The sequence below is a fragment of the Charadrius vociferus genome, unplaced genomic scaffold (assembly GCF_000708025.1).
Source record: "Charadrius vociferus isolate BGI_N301 unplaced genomic scaffold, ASM70802v2 scaffold110, whole genome shotgun sequence".
NCBI classification, from domain to species: domain Eukaryota; kingdom Metazoa; phylum Chordata; class Aves; order Charadriiformes; family Charadriidae; genus Charadrius; species Charadrius vociferus.
In genome coordinates, this window is record NW_009646761.1 from 961644 (window position 1) to 976542 (window position 14899).

At 38.7% G+C, this 14899-nt stretch overlaps 1 protein-coding gene across 1 annotated transcript in view; it reads left to right on the forward strand.

Moving 5' to 3' along the window:
* The window catches only part of DNAJC3 (DnaJ (Hsp40) homolog, subfamily C, member 3), a 36540-nt gene that overhangs the window by 18680 nt on the left and 2961 nt on the right, over positions 1–14899 (forward strand). The window contains exons 5-10 of the mRNA XM_009891928.1: positions 3129–3281; positions 4575–4756; positions 6821–6940; positions 8741–8846; positions 8941–9061; positions 14156–14288. Of these exons, the coding sequence (XP_009890230.1) occupies positions 3129–3281; positions 4575–4756; positions 6821–6940; positions 8741–8846; positions 8941–9061; positions 14156–14288 (815 nt within the window). The remainder of the gene's footprint in view (positions 1–3128; positions 3282–4574; positions 4757–6820; positions 6941–8740; positions 8847–8940; positions 9062–14155; positions 14289–14899) is intronic.

Genomic DNA, 14899 nt, shown 5'->3' on the forward strand with positions numbered 1-14899 from the left:
GAATTGTTTAGCTTGTTAAAATGCTTTTCTCATCAGAAAACTTTTAAATACTTGCAGTTTGACTGCAAATGCAAGGCAGTCATTCCAAGGCTGCTGAATTTGAATCAAAATGATCAAAGTACTTTCTAGATGCCAAGAAAATACTGGATTTCATGAAGTGATCTAGTAATACCTTTTCCCACTGTCCTGAGTGCAGCAAGATAATGTTGCAAAGTTTTGAGTCAAGTCCTTGAGATAAAGTTCTGGAAAAAGCCAGTTTCCTCACTGAGAGTAGTGGGGAGATAGATACACATGTCAATGCGTTTAAAGCTCAACTTGATAAATTGAGTGGGGATGATTTTGTTCCCTTTAATCTTCCTTACTTGTGGAGGAGAGGAAATTGCGGGTTTGCTTACCCTAGGGTGTGTTTCTTCCCTATACTGAGGCTAGGCTGTAAAATAAAGCAGCACCTATAGTAGCAAATCTGTGATAGAAAATTACTTGCAGTAACAAAGCCATTCCTGTGTAATGGCCTCTGTTTTCCATAAAGGAATTAGGTGCACATTTGACAGGGGGTTGGTAGTGAATGAAAGTTGCTGTTAACAGCTGGCTAGCTCTTGTTGCTGCAACTTAAACTGCAACTAACTTAGTGTTCTAATCCAAATGTAGTAAACCTCAAAGACAGCAAAGGATACTGTGCTGAGAACAACTTCACCAGCAGCAGTGTCCTTGTCCAGCAGAATTGAGCAGAGCGTAGCTTCTGATGTTGTGCTTTGAGGCCATTGGCGAAGTATGTGGAGGAGTGTTAGGTTCACCTTAGATCTGTATTAAGTTCAGCTGAAGGGATTTTTAATACTTTGCTCCTTTCTTGGAAATCTAGCATACTTAGTGCAAGCAGTTGTTCTGAGTTGTCACCCACGAGCTTACTGCTCCACAGGAAAAGGAGAAATAATTGAAATGTGATTTGTTGTTGATAGTGATGTGACAGTCCTCTGATCACAGGTTGAAAAGATAGGGAAAAAAATAATTGGGAAGTAAGCCAAAATGAGAGTATCAAACAACTGCATCACATTTCCAGCTTTTTTCTGGGAGCTGAATGAACAGACTTCTTTTTGCTTTAGTTAACATTACTGATTAAAGCATCATAGCAATACACTAACTACTTATTAAGAACTTCTGAGTGTATTATTTTCATCATACTGTAGCACACAAACACTTGATGGCTTTAGTTTGAATGATAGTGTGAAAAGTTTCCCTTTCTTTGTTAACTGGACAGTTTGTACTACCTCAAATTATCTAGGATATTTCACTCAAATGGTCTTTATTACTATCAGATGTGTCTGTATGATTCTAACATTGCATTTCATATCCCACTGATGTTTTTCTCCAAATAAATCATGAGAAACATACTGTGTGTCTGAGGAGTGCACTGTTACCGTGAGAAGTTTAAATGGAAGCATAAACCTTGTCCATAGCAAAAGCTCTTAATTTTTGAGAGGAGAATGCTGAGAAATTGAGAGAGACATTGAGCAAGTCAGCTGGAACCGAAGAGTTCAGAACTTCAGGGAGTTTTGTAGTCTTGGAACTTACAATTTGCCTCTACTACAAGCTCCAGATTTGCAGGAGAAATAGGATGCATGGCACGAGGGGTTTACAGGCAAGTTTCTGTTCTAACCAGAAGAAAGGCTTTTTGAGACTGATATTAGAAATAAGCATACAAAGAAGAAAACTCCTTGATCACATTGCTCTCTTACTGAAAGACAGTGTAGGGGATAAAGGAGAATTTTCAGGTCTAAGTGCAACTTGATTTTTGCTGGAGTAAAATGAAACAACTGTATAAGGTTCAAAAAGACTTAAAATGAAGAATCTAAGACAGAGGTGGGACCTGCGTGTGCTTTTGATGTTGCATTTAGGGTTTTTCCTTTCATATACTTAAGTGTTGGAACCAGGGGAGATTTTATTACAGGAGTTCTGAGGGCTGATGTTGAATTGCATTGGAGACTTAAGCACAAAATATGAGTGTTTGAAGAACTTTCTGATGAGAAAAAGGTAAGAGGTCACTTTAAGATAAAGGAGGAAAGAAAAAGTACTGAATGACTTAGAGGACTTGGTAACTCTAGTCAACATTCAGTGTATAAAATGCAAGGTAGTGCAAATTTTGATTTTAAAACAAACAAAATTAAAAAACAAATAATCAAGTCCTGCTGATCTGTCCCTTTGGAAACTTTGGAAGTCATTCTGATCAGCACCAAGTGTGAAGCCACTGCCTTATTCAAACTGCACTGATCTTAAAAATGGCTTTCTGCCTTTAGAAGGGAATGGCTGAGATTCTTCTTGGCCTGTGTTTGTTTTCTTCATGGGTGGTAACAGAGTTGCCTGTGAGATTTTGGGGGTTTTGTATTTTCTTCGAAAAGACAAAGCTGCCACAACAAATGAAGGCAAGTACAATGTAATCCTTTATATTTGCTCAGAGAGGGGGGTTTGAGAAATGACAGTCTTCGTAGAGAAAACTTTAGACTTGTTTAAAACCGTATATGAAGCAAAGCGCATAAATTCCCGGCTTATCCCAGTTGAGCCTTTCCCCCATCTGTAGCATCTTAACTTGCTGCTGTAGTCACTCTTTCTGAGGAAAATGTAAGAAACACAACTTTACAGGATTCTATCTGTGACACGTTGCATTTGTTTCTGTCATGAATTTATAAATACATATTGTGCTTAAAGTGAGATATGTAATAATGCCATGTGTATATACTTTCTGCTGATGCTGAGGAATCCAGTGTGTAATAATTGTCTGCAGAGAGATGAATTAACTAGGCTACAATTCAGAGGTCCATGTCTTCCAGCAGTTAATTGGAGGGGACATGGGGGGGGACACGACAATGACTATTGTGTATGATGTGTCCGCTAGTGAATGATCAGGCCTGGTGGGGGGAGGAATTAGTTTTCTGTCACTTTGGACAACTTGTACTGAAGCTAAAAATGTCTGTCCTTTTTTCTGAAGTTTGGAGTTAGAAACGTTCCCAGTGGAATTTAAAACTAATTTTGCTTTATTTGCAGCTTTAGTCAGTTCTCCATGATATGATTATTAATGGGACAAAAAGAGATCCTTGAATAAGCATTTCAGTGTCTTTCCTTGTTAATGTTTGCAGCTCAAATCCAATCCTAGCAGTAATGAGGAAAAAGAAGCCCAGACTCAGCTGACAAAATCTGATGAGCTACAGCGCCTGCATTCACAAGCATTATCTGCCTACCAGCGAGAGGATTACGTAGCTGCTATTTCTCTTCTTGATGAAATCTTGGCAGTAAGTGTTAAGTAAAATGGTACTGTGAAAAGGAAATAAGAGCTCCTGACATCTGTGTGTTTGTTTAATAACTTCTTCGCTTATGTGAAGATACTTGGTGTAATTGGCTCAGTTTTGCTGAGCACCATGAGTCCATAATGAAGTTGGAGAGTGGAGAGTGTGGAGCACTACCTGCATAAAAATCAATATAATAGCTTGTAGTTTAGGCTGAAGATACGACTTCAGCCAAACTTCTGTTACCATAACTTTTCTTGGTTATACTTTCCCATTTTTCCACAGTTCTTGGGGAAGCTGGGAAAAAAAAGTTGGTCTCAGACCAATGAAGTTTTGCCAAATACAGGAGACGTAGGGTTTTAATCTAGATTTTTCATTGCCTATATGCAGGCAATTTTTGTCTTGAGAAAATGAAGTAAGAAAAGATAAAAATGTACATAGCTATTTGGATTTTCAGCTTGTTCCATAGATATCTCTATTTCTTGAATCTTAATCAGTATAGGTAGTCTGATAGTATAAGCGTAAATAACTCAATTGTGGGCATTTTGTGTGTCATATAGAAGTATCTATTAAAAGACAGTTAACTGCTATGACTCTTCACATACAAATTAACACTGTTAATTAATTAATAGAATGTTAACATTCTAGCTTTCGGTGAAGAAACTGCCACAAGGTGGGGAGTTTGTTTATAGGGAGGGAATGTGGAAAAGCAGAAAACCGTTGTTTTCTAAAATGATGGTTTACAAACAAATTATAAGACCCAGAATAAATTCTCTAAAACAAATGATGATAGGCAATTCCTCTTAACTAGTTTTTCTTGCCATACTGTCACACTATTACTTCTGTATATATCTTTAAAATCCAGATACTAAGGTCAAATCTTGTATAGATTAATCTTGCCCATAGACTTCTTTCTAGAGGACAGCTGACAGCTTGGTCCTTGCTGTTCATTACCCCTATTCTTCTGGGAAGATACAATAATTTATGATTCTGATATCCTTCCCTGGAGGCTCAACAGACTGTCCCAGTTTAAGCAGTGCCAGTAGATTTAATTCATCTCCCTGCATGAGCTCATTGAATCATTTACAAATTTTTCAGGCCTTTGTTTTCTCTTTGGGCAGGTGCATCACAGCATCCACCAGGAAGCAGAGATGCTAATTTCATGCACTCTGTGTGCAGCTCGAGCCTTATGCTGTTGCAGTTGGCAAAATGAAATTAAATGGGATTTTTCTGTTGTTGGGGAGGAAAAGAAGTGAAGTGTTATGGACCAAAACCAAGCTTTAATTTTGATTTCTCAAGGTTTGTGTTTGGGATGCAGAGCTACGGGAACTTCGAGCTGAGTGTTATATAAAGGAAGGGGAACCAAGCAAAGCCATTAGTGACTTGAAAGCTGCTGCCAAATTAAAGAGTGATAACACTGAAGCCTTCTATAAAATCAGCAGAATATATTATCAGCTGGGGGACCATGAATTATCACTCAGGTAATTTTATTGTTTGCTGTAATCATTATAACTGAGACAGAAAATGGGATGATAAAGGTCGTGATAAACCGTGAAATATCTGTGTTGTCTGGTTTTTGGATGGAGTAGCAACTCTGGTCTGGATCTGATAAAGGAAGGTCCTTTCCAGAAGCTAAGAGCTGGCAGTGAAGACACCATGTTTATTCTTTTAAGACCAGCCATCAATGGTTCCTAGTATCTTGTTTACTTAAATAGAAGCCATAGTGCAGGTCTGTCAGAGTTGCTTATATTTACTGTCTTTATTGTAGTTCTCCATCCTAGAAGAAAGTGCTTGTCTAAAATTGATTTGGTGGAGCTTTTTTTTTAACCTTGAACTTCCATTCAAGTTAAGTTCACAATACAAGCAAAAAATGTATACATTAAGTCTTGGGGCTAGTTTTTTTGTTTTCAAGAGTAGAAACAAAAAGTTACAAGCTTAAGAATAAATAAAAAGTACAAGAGCATCCAAGTATGAGAAGCTGGGAATCCGCAGCTGTCAATCTTTCATTCTTGCCAACAATATTCAGTATTTTGGATTATTTTTTGATAATGTCCTACCCATTTATTCATATCCAGTTAATTTTAAGGTGTTATTCCTATATGTTTCTAGTCAGTCCTGCAGATAACTGCCCTTGCTCAATCGGGACTGTTAACTTCATACTCTGCTCAGCTGGACAGGTGGTATAATCATTCTTTTTGCACACAAGTGGTTTCTATGCAGCTCATCATCTCAGATGCGCTTCCTGCATCTCCAGGCTCCTCCTAATATGGTTTCTGCCACAGAATCTGTTCAGTAAGAGGTGAAGGGGACTGAAAAAGCCTGGGTTTCTCTTCTTGGCAGTGTATGACAAAGGCTGGTGGATGGAAACTGCATTTGATTATAACTGCAAAAATACATTTTATAGCTGGGCAAAAGTAAACACCAAATAACTAACTAGTTTGCTTTAGGGATCCCCTTTCCAGAGTACACTTAACTTCTGGAGCTCATAGGTCGCTTCTGTGGTGACTTTTGGTAGCTGACCATCACTTAGCCTAGTGATTTCAAGAATAGGTGATTTATTATTTTTTTCTCTGAAATCCACACATGGACACTCTGTTAATAACCAAATCTTAAGATTTTTATAAGTACAATCGAGAGCTGTTGAAGAACAGAATGGTATCTGAATGAAGGTAGAATCGGAGAAAAAGAGAGAGAAAAGGTTTATATTTTTTTTTCCATTATAAGATATACTAAAAAAGAATTTTATAGCTCTTGGGCTTGCTGGGTGATTAATCTTGTCCTTCCCTTAGTTTCTTCCTCTTACCTTTACAGGCTTAATGATTTTCACAATAGATATTTTTGTCTGTGCTTAGGAACAAAATTAGGTTTTTGTGATCTCTTTCTGAAAATAACACCTTGGTTGTACTATGATGGCTCTGAATGATACCAAACTTTTATTCCTTCTTATGGCTGTATTCTGGAGGGTTTTTTTAAAGATGCTTGACTATTTTAAGAGGTATTTGCCGTAATCGGAGTCTGATTAAACAATCTTCACACTGCAAAGTCAGGCACAGGCTTGGCTGATATTCCTTAAGAGGAGGTTTCAGTCTTAGGTGAGCTTTGTCTGTTTCAGGCAGCATAATGTATACTTTTACATAGGTATTTTGTAATAGAGCTGAGTTAAATATATAGGAAAATTACAATTGTATCTGATAACTGCTGAATAAATTTCTTTCCCAGGGTATATATTTCTTCTGCTGTTTAGTCAGTTACTAATGTAGCACTTCTGAATCTTTGCATATTTGGCAAAGCAAAATAACTAAAACCAAAAGCAGACAAGTATCCCTGCATGTTCTGGAAGACATTTTTGTCTCACTTTAAATTTGGTTTTGGATGAAGGGAGAGATTGTTTAAAAAGTCAACTGTTGTTCTGGACAGCTTATGGATGCTGCATTGTATCGCTACATGAAATAACGTGTGGTGATATCTTTCTCTTTTGGGTTTGTGGTTTGTTTTTTTGTTTGTTTGCTTGTTTTTTCTCCCCAAACCTGCTTCCCTGTGAAAAGTGAAGTCCGTGAGTGTCTGAAGCTGGACCAAGACCATAAGCAATGCTTCTCTCTCTATAAGCAAGTAAAGAAACTCAATAAGCAGATCGAGTCAGCAGAGGAATTCATCAGAGAAGGCAGGTAAGTATTCACTGCTGTATTTAAAAAAAAAAAAAAAAAAAAAAATCAGTATGGAGGCACTTACTTATTCCTGGTTGAGGAGTTGATTAAGTGATGCCTTTTGCATCTGTCAGTTGAAGTGGATAACTGAGCACAGCTCTCAAATTACAATTAAAATAAATATCGACTCACATACCGACTATCCTATTCTGATTCCTTCTGATGCCACTGTCTTCTCTTTGCATACTTAACGTACTTGTGGAGCAGGTAGTAAGACCATGATAGGGATAATATTGTCAGCTCTCACATATTATTACTCAGCACTGGTGAGGCCACACCTGGAGTGCTGGGCTCCCCAGTGCAAGAGATGAAGCTACTGGGAGAGAAAGTCCAGCAAAGTGCCGCTAAGATGATGGAGAGACTGGAGTATGTCTCTCCTGTGAGGAGAGGCTGAGATAGCTGGGACTGTTCCCCCTGAGCCTTCCCCTGCTACAGGGTGATCTCATTGATGTATATAAACACTGGATGCAAAGAGGGTGGACCCAGGCTCCTTTCAGTGGTCCCCAGTGATAGGACCAGTGCCAATGGGCACAAACTGAAACAGGAAATACCATTCGAACATAAGGAAACGCTTCCCAATCATCCTCTCATTTCCACTAGCGCAGGTTGCCCAGGGACATTATGGAGTCTCCCCACTTCGGAGATATTCAGAATCCATCTGGACACGGTCCCGGGCAACCTGCTCTAGTGGCCCTGCTTGAGCAGGGGGTGTTGGACCAGATGACCTCCAGAAGTCCCTTCCAACCTCAGCTATTCTGGGATTAGAGGACCACATCTTTAGACTAAAACCACATAGTAACTCTGCAGTGCTTTGTTAGCAAAAGTGGATCTGACTGATGGGCTTCTTTTATGCACCCTGTTAAATGATAGACAATGCCTCTGTGTTCTTCTACTTCTTGTGTTATTTCAGTTTTACGTGTTGCCAAAGCACACAAAATCTAAGCATTTGTTAGGGGTCCTTACAGTTAAACATTGTCAAGGTGGTTGTTTAAAACGAAATACATCAGGAATGTGAATCAGCACAACTGAAGACAGTTTTATTAAGTCAGCAGTCCGTTTGGACTCTCTTTCACTTTAGTCTTCTATTGACTCCAGTATCAGCACATTTTCAGGGAGTCTCCTGAGAGCTTGAATTTCTCCTAGCTTGTAGCAACCCATGGGTTCAATCACATGCTTGCATTTTTAGGTGAATGTTCTAATCCATTTCATATTCAAACCATGGAACTTTAGCATCTTTGAAACCTTCACATCAAAAATACATTTTACTGTGTGGCTTGCAGAGAAGAAGGAAAGGAGAAAACAACTGCCTGATTCAGGCTGGCATAAATATCTCTTCTCTTTTCTGTAACAAGAAATGCAAATAGCACAGTGCTCACAGCAAGACCCCAGACTTAGTCCATCTCGGGTATCAAGAGAGAGAGATGCTTTTTTCCAAGTGCAGAGTGCTGTGTTGGACAGGAGGCAAATCTAGAGACTGTTGTCTCCGCACATTGAGGCGTGGGAGTTATCTTCTGCAAAAACCTGCAAGGCGTAGTGCCTGCTCTTCTGTCTCATAGCACAGAAAAGAGAATGGGGATGCAATTCTTGAAGTGGCTGAAAGTTTTCTTCATACTGGTGATTTCGCACCACATATTTAAGACTTAAGGTACATTGCTAGAAGGATGTGAAAAATCTGTGAATTTAAAAATTTGTAAATAAACCACAACACCCTGAAATAGTTAGTACGTTTCATGATACTATGCTTATCTTTGATTTAAACAGGTATGAAGACGCAATCAATAAATATGACTCTGTTATGAAAACTGAGCCGGAAGTCCCAGTTTATGCTACTCGTGCCAAAGAAAGGATCTGCCACTGTTTGTCAAAGGTAACTCTGCTTCTATCTCCCTCTGTAAATTTCTTTAAAACAAACAAAAAACCCCCACAACTACATGAATTTTGTTTTATGTTCTCCTCTCTAGAATCAGCAGGCTACAGAAGCCATAAAAGTTTGTACAGAAGTCCTGCAACTTGAACCAACTAATGTGAACGCACTGAAAGACAGAGCAGAAGCTTATTTGCTGGAAGACTTGTATGAAGAAGGTACAGTTGTGTGCAGTTTGCACATACTTTTTTGTGGGCGTTTAAAATGCAGTTAGTGTTTCAAAAAATTTTAATATGCACTTTGATTCTACACTACGTTGTTATCCCTAATCAGCATTGGTAGTTGCAGATTTACAAAAATATCTGCTGGTAATTTTGTCTTGATTAGTATAAGTGAAATGTACTTGTTTTATCTACGGCAGAGTTGTCGTTACAACAGTGGGCTATGTTCAGGTTGTTTTATGAGACTGTACAGCTTACTGAACTTAAACACATTTTATATAATCAGCAATGTCAGACAATTGCATTTAGAGATAAAAGGTAATTGTAGTTAGTGGTGTAAATCCATTTTAGTGTCTTTACATGGCAGCATGAAACAATACTGTTCTATCCACTAGCATGTGTTGAGGGCAGAGGAAGGTAACAGCCATTGCTTCACCTCCGTGGGTCTCTGTAGTGCTGCTAAGAGCAGTAAACTCGTTCTGCTCCTGAGGCCGCGTTTTCCATAAGCCATTTCCATAAAATGCATATTGTTACATGGGCCCCTCTACAGCCTTGGACAGCAGGGACTAAGTAATGGATGTCTCTGAGGACACCATTATGTTGTTACCTACTTCCTTCAAGAGTGCTAACTGCTAATGTGCTATTAAAAAAAAAAAATTCTTCAAAACTTAATTTGGTGAATTTCATTTCCACAAGAAACCAGGCTTAAGAAGGACATTTGGACAACCTGTCTCTTCCAGCCCCCACGCTCAGTCATGCAGCAATTTTGAAAGTACTGGGTTGTTTCAGTCAAATGTGATGAGGGAGAGGGCTTGTAGGCTTTAAATCTGCAGAATACTAGTTCCATTAATTTTAGTACTCATAGAACAATTTTCCTTTTCTGTATTCTGGTACTGGATCTTTCGCTTTACAACTGAACAAAAAAACCTTTTCTATTTAAACATTCATGAAGGCAGCTGTTCTCATTAATAGCACGCTCAGATTTTTTTTGTCTTTTTGAGAAATTAATCACTGAGAGATGAACTTCAGGAGGTGAGCAATATCACTTCAAAAATGAGATACCTATTTTGTTCTTTTTTTAGTCCTCCTTGTCTCAAATTAAAACACTGTATGAAGAGGACTGGTGTGGTTTCAGTCAGTCCTCTTCATCAGCCCTGCAGACTTTGTTACTTCGAAAGTGACCTGGTACTAGTCCCTCTTTGCTGAGGCTGGCCAAGCCTTCTTCCCCCTTAGAAGAAAAAGGGTGGAACACAACAGCATTTTGGAGAACTGATGGCCTTTCTACAAAGGGATTGCTTAAACAAAACCACAGCCAAACCCATAGTGTGAGGAAAAAATGTCTGTTTTTCTTAGGGTAATGTTTTTCCTTTTGATTGTTAAGAACTGCAGTGTCAACCTAAAAGTGAGGCTCAGGAAGATTTTGCAGTGATGAGGCCCCCTTTGGGCATTGCCCCATCTTTTTCTGTACTTAAGTACAGCAGAAGTAAGCTCAATCAGTGTTGGGAAAAGTAGACTTACAAATGAATTAAAAAAACCAAACCAAAACAAAAAAAAAACACCAAAAAACCCCCATCCCTACTTCCCTAAAGTAGTTAAAGGTACAGAATATAAATTACATAGGCTACAGATTGGACAAAAGTTTATGATTTAAGAGGAATGAGTATCAGCAAAAGGAGAACCCAAAGAAAATTTAAGATTATTTTTTTCCCCTTGAGGTGTATGAATCTTCAGCTTAGAGGAGGGTACAGAGAGGGGCAGGCCAAACAGGCCTTGCTGTGAGTCCTCTTAGATGTACCTTTTGTTTCTTACTATTGGACAAAATTGATCCGTTTGTTTTGTTGAAATTGATGAAACTCAACTTGGATCTTTCTAACATTATCTTCTATTAAATTGTCATCTATTTCTGGTTCCCCTGGGGTGAGAGAATCTGGCAACTCTGGCAAATTAGAGAAAAGTTTTGTAACAAGGTCATGCACAAATACATGGAGCCGACTTGATCTTGTGTTGCAGCAAGTGGCTCCCTATTACGGGATATAAGGAAACACAGAGAGGACATGTCTGGGGTCTGGGAGAGCTTATTTTCTGGGTTGGAGCCTGATAGGTTGGGCCTAGCCTGGCTCTGAGTGGATGGCCATGCTCCAAATCCCTGTTGTTTAGCATATCTCTGCTTTCTTCCTGCCCTTGACAGTAGTGAGGTGGTTGTAGTTACGCTCTGCCTTCCAGCAGAGCCTCCATAAACAGTATTATGGTCCATTAATGTTAGTCTGCCTGAAGGTGTCTTCACTTACCCTTCAGTTTTAACTGCTATAAAACGATGGCCGATACCCCTCTGCTGTAGAGAACAGTAGAGCAATTAAAATCACAGTCTCGTATTTAAAGGGGCAAACTGATTGTCATTCTTCCCTCAAGAAAAGTTGAAGCTGGAGGCAGCTGTCTTCCTGTTTAAAGACAGAACATTTCTAAGTATTTGTTATTCAGAACTGGAAGGTGACTACTGTTAAACGTTTAAGATGCATTTCAGTATGTATAGCTGAGCTCTGATTCCCATCAAATGGTTTTGATTACTATATAATCACATGGGATCCAGGGCTTGTCTACAGAGACAGCTGTGTAATGACTCCCTTTCTGGCTTACCTCGTAAGTACAGGTGTCTCTCTGCCTAAAGTATGTAGCACAAGTTTTGTCAAAGAAAGAAAAACCCAACTAACCACCACCTTGCTGTTTCAACATTGGTCAGGACAGCCTTTGTTTTCTTTTTCCTTTTTTTTTTTTCCCCCCTCCCCTAGTACTGTAGAGGAAACAGTCCCTATTTCAGTAAGAGCATAACTGGTTCATTTATTTCTCTGAGTTGGCGTGGACATAAGTTGTCTGCGGTTACTCTTGTTTGATAGGAAATAAATTCTGTGTCTGGAATAATGGCCAAACTTGGTCACTCAGTTTTAAAGATGCAGGCAAGATAGGAAAGGCAGCTAGGGTGTTTAGAGATACAGTGCGATTACTATTTGAGAGATTGTGAAGACTCTTGTATTGAAAGAAGGAGAGTTAATTTGACTCAAGTATTTAAATTGACAGTGCTACTGGAAACTGGTTATTTCTTCCATGTCGTGGGACAGGATGAAAGGAAGAAAGGATGCTCTCTGAAATAGCAGGCCAGTAAGAAGCAGCAGTGATTCTTGCATTGCTTTGCAAGGTACTGTTGCTTTTAGAAGTAGTAACTAAGAAGAATTGATTAAATAACTCACTCGCCATACTGTGAATTAGTAATAAGTCTCCTGGTGTCATAGCAAACTTCTTGTGGTCAGAAAACTGTCATCCTGCTTCCACCTGCATCCAACCCTCACCCCTCAGGTGGGGAAAGCAAATTGCTCTCTGAAAGAGGAAAATTCCTGCACTGGGGAGTACCATCAAAATTGAAGTCTCTTCCAAGTGAGAGAAAGGGCAAAATGTACTTGCCGTCCGATGCGCTGGGTGCATTCCCTCTGCAGTGTGCAGCATTAAAAACCAGACCTTTCCATATGCTTAATACTTGAAGCCTTTAAGGGAGTCGATTTTAAAAAAGTCTGGTACTGTCATTGCAAGTACTTGACCCCTGAGCAGCTTGGTTTCCAGCAGCGGTGTGTGCTGTAGGTGGTGTGGTGCTCAATGAAGTTGAGCAATCTGATCTGCATTTGGCAGGACATTGTGATGGGACCTTCCATTATTATGCGAAGCAGATTAAGTACGCTGGCGCTTAAAATTATTAGAGCGGTAAAGCAGCATAATGAAATCCCTGCATTTTCATTGCTTTTATCAGTTTTGACAGTATATATTTGGCACACGCATTAATGTTTGCTCCCATTTGTTGGTTTTTTTAATGACTGGACAAATTGTTAATAATATCAGCAAAAGCCAAAATGTTTAAGCAGCAAATGACAGTGTCCAGTGATGTGAAAACGCATAGAAATTCTGTTTTGTTTGTAATAGCGTATGAAATTGTTGGGGCACTGGAAGTACTTTTTGGAATCTTTTTTTTTTCAATAGCCAAAACAAGATTGCAGTGATATCAGATGTCTGGGTAATACAAATTCATTAGCACTTCCTGCTGTCTTGCTCAGAAACAGTGAAAAACAAATGTAACACCTGCTGAGAAATAGCATCTGCTTGGAAATAATCTGATGCAAGTACTTTGTCTAACTTGAGAAACATAGGAGACTTGGATCTGCAAATGAGACTTTGAGGATTATAACAGTGAAAGAAGAGCCATCTCATTAAAGACTTCAACAGTTGCTTCCCTTGATAAATCTTGATATCAAAGAATATTTAAACTTGGTGTCTTAAGCATTCCGTTACCACTTACAATAATAATATAGTTCACTTAAACAAAAAAGTGTAGATCTGGAATTTCTTAAAATTCATGAATAAGTTACAGCATCCCTTGTTTTCATTCCTGAGAAATGCAGCTCTCGAAATAAAAGCGAGAGCATGCCTTTGGAAAAAAAACCCTTAAAATATAACTGTGCATATTATGTAGAGGCATAAAAAGTGAGTATTTGTCTTTCACTAACAGTATGAACTTCCTGAGAATCTGAAATCCATCTTTATGGTCGTTAAAGAAGAAGAGGTTTTCTATTGTGTTGATTGAGTGCAGACTGAGGGAGAAGGAGTATTACTTTAAAGACCTATTTAATACATCCTTCAGTTGAACAGCAATGTGGGACTAACATTTTGCAGGGGGCTTTTCAAATACCAGTCGCTGAAACTTGCTGCTTGCTTTCAGTCCTACACGCTCGTTATGTTCATCCACGAGACTGTTGTAACATCCAAAGTGTGCTCTGACCTGCCGCTAGTAACCTTCCTTCTCCTTCCTTTCTGAAAAGTGTCACCAACCTAAAGAAAGAAAATTAACAAATTCATGTGTGAAAACGAATCTTCTCTACTCTAAGGTTTTCTAATTTCCACAAAAAAAAAAAACCACCATGGCAAGTTGAAATAGAAGTTTTACTGTTTAGATGTGGTAATGGCAAAACTTCAATTTTGATGAGTGGTTGAGTTCTTCAAATTGAAGTTTGTAAATATTTGTGTAATCTTTTTTCATGTACTTTTTTATGAAAGCTATTAAAGACTATGAGACTGCTCAAGCGAATAGTGAAAATGACCAGCAGATTCGGGAGGGTCTAGAACGTGCCCAGAGGATGCTGAAGCAATCTCAGAAGAGGGATTACTATAAAATCTTAGGAGTAAAAAGGTGAGATATTAATATCTGAGATGATGACGTGAAAGTTGGTTATTAAACCTGTACATCTAAGGCTGATCACTTGAATTCGTTCTGCAGAGTGTTAGTTTTTGTTGCTGTATCTTGCTACCTTCGCTTTCCTACTGTACTAGTTTGGCAGTGCTCAGCTTTTAAGTAGCATTTGTTTACAATTCCTTTAGAAAGAATGAAAAAAACCCCAACATTGGGAAGGAAGGAAATAAATGCCTTGGCAAGAAAGTCTCAGTATAGATGATCAAGAGTCAGGTGAATGAATTGAGGAAGAAATGAAGACTGGAAAGAATTACTGAAAGCAACAAAAAATAGAATTGTGGCAGATAGTATGATAGACTGGAAGAGTTTGAAAGGACTAATTGAAAGGTATCTAAAATACTTCTGACATTAACCTTGAGAAACTAACGACTTCTCTTTCTAATGAGGACCAAACAAATGTCCAGCTCTGAACTAGTATTAGTCTTCCAATCGTGAACTAATTTGATCTCTACTCTTTGTGCTTTTCGTTACTCACCTGATTGTAAATTCTTCAGACTAGGAACTGTATTCTGCATAGCAACTGGCAGTAGCATCTTCCAAAGCAAGTAAAT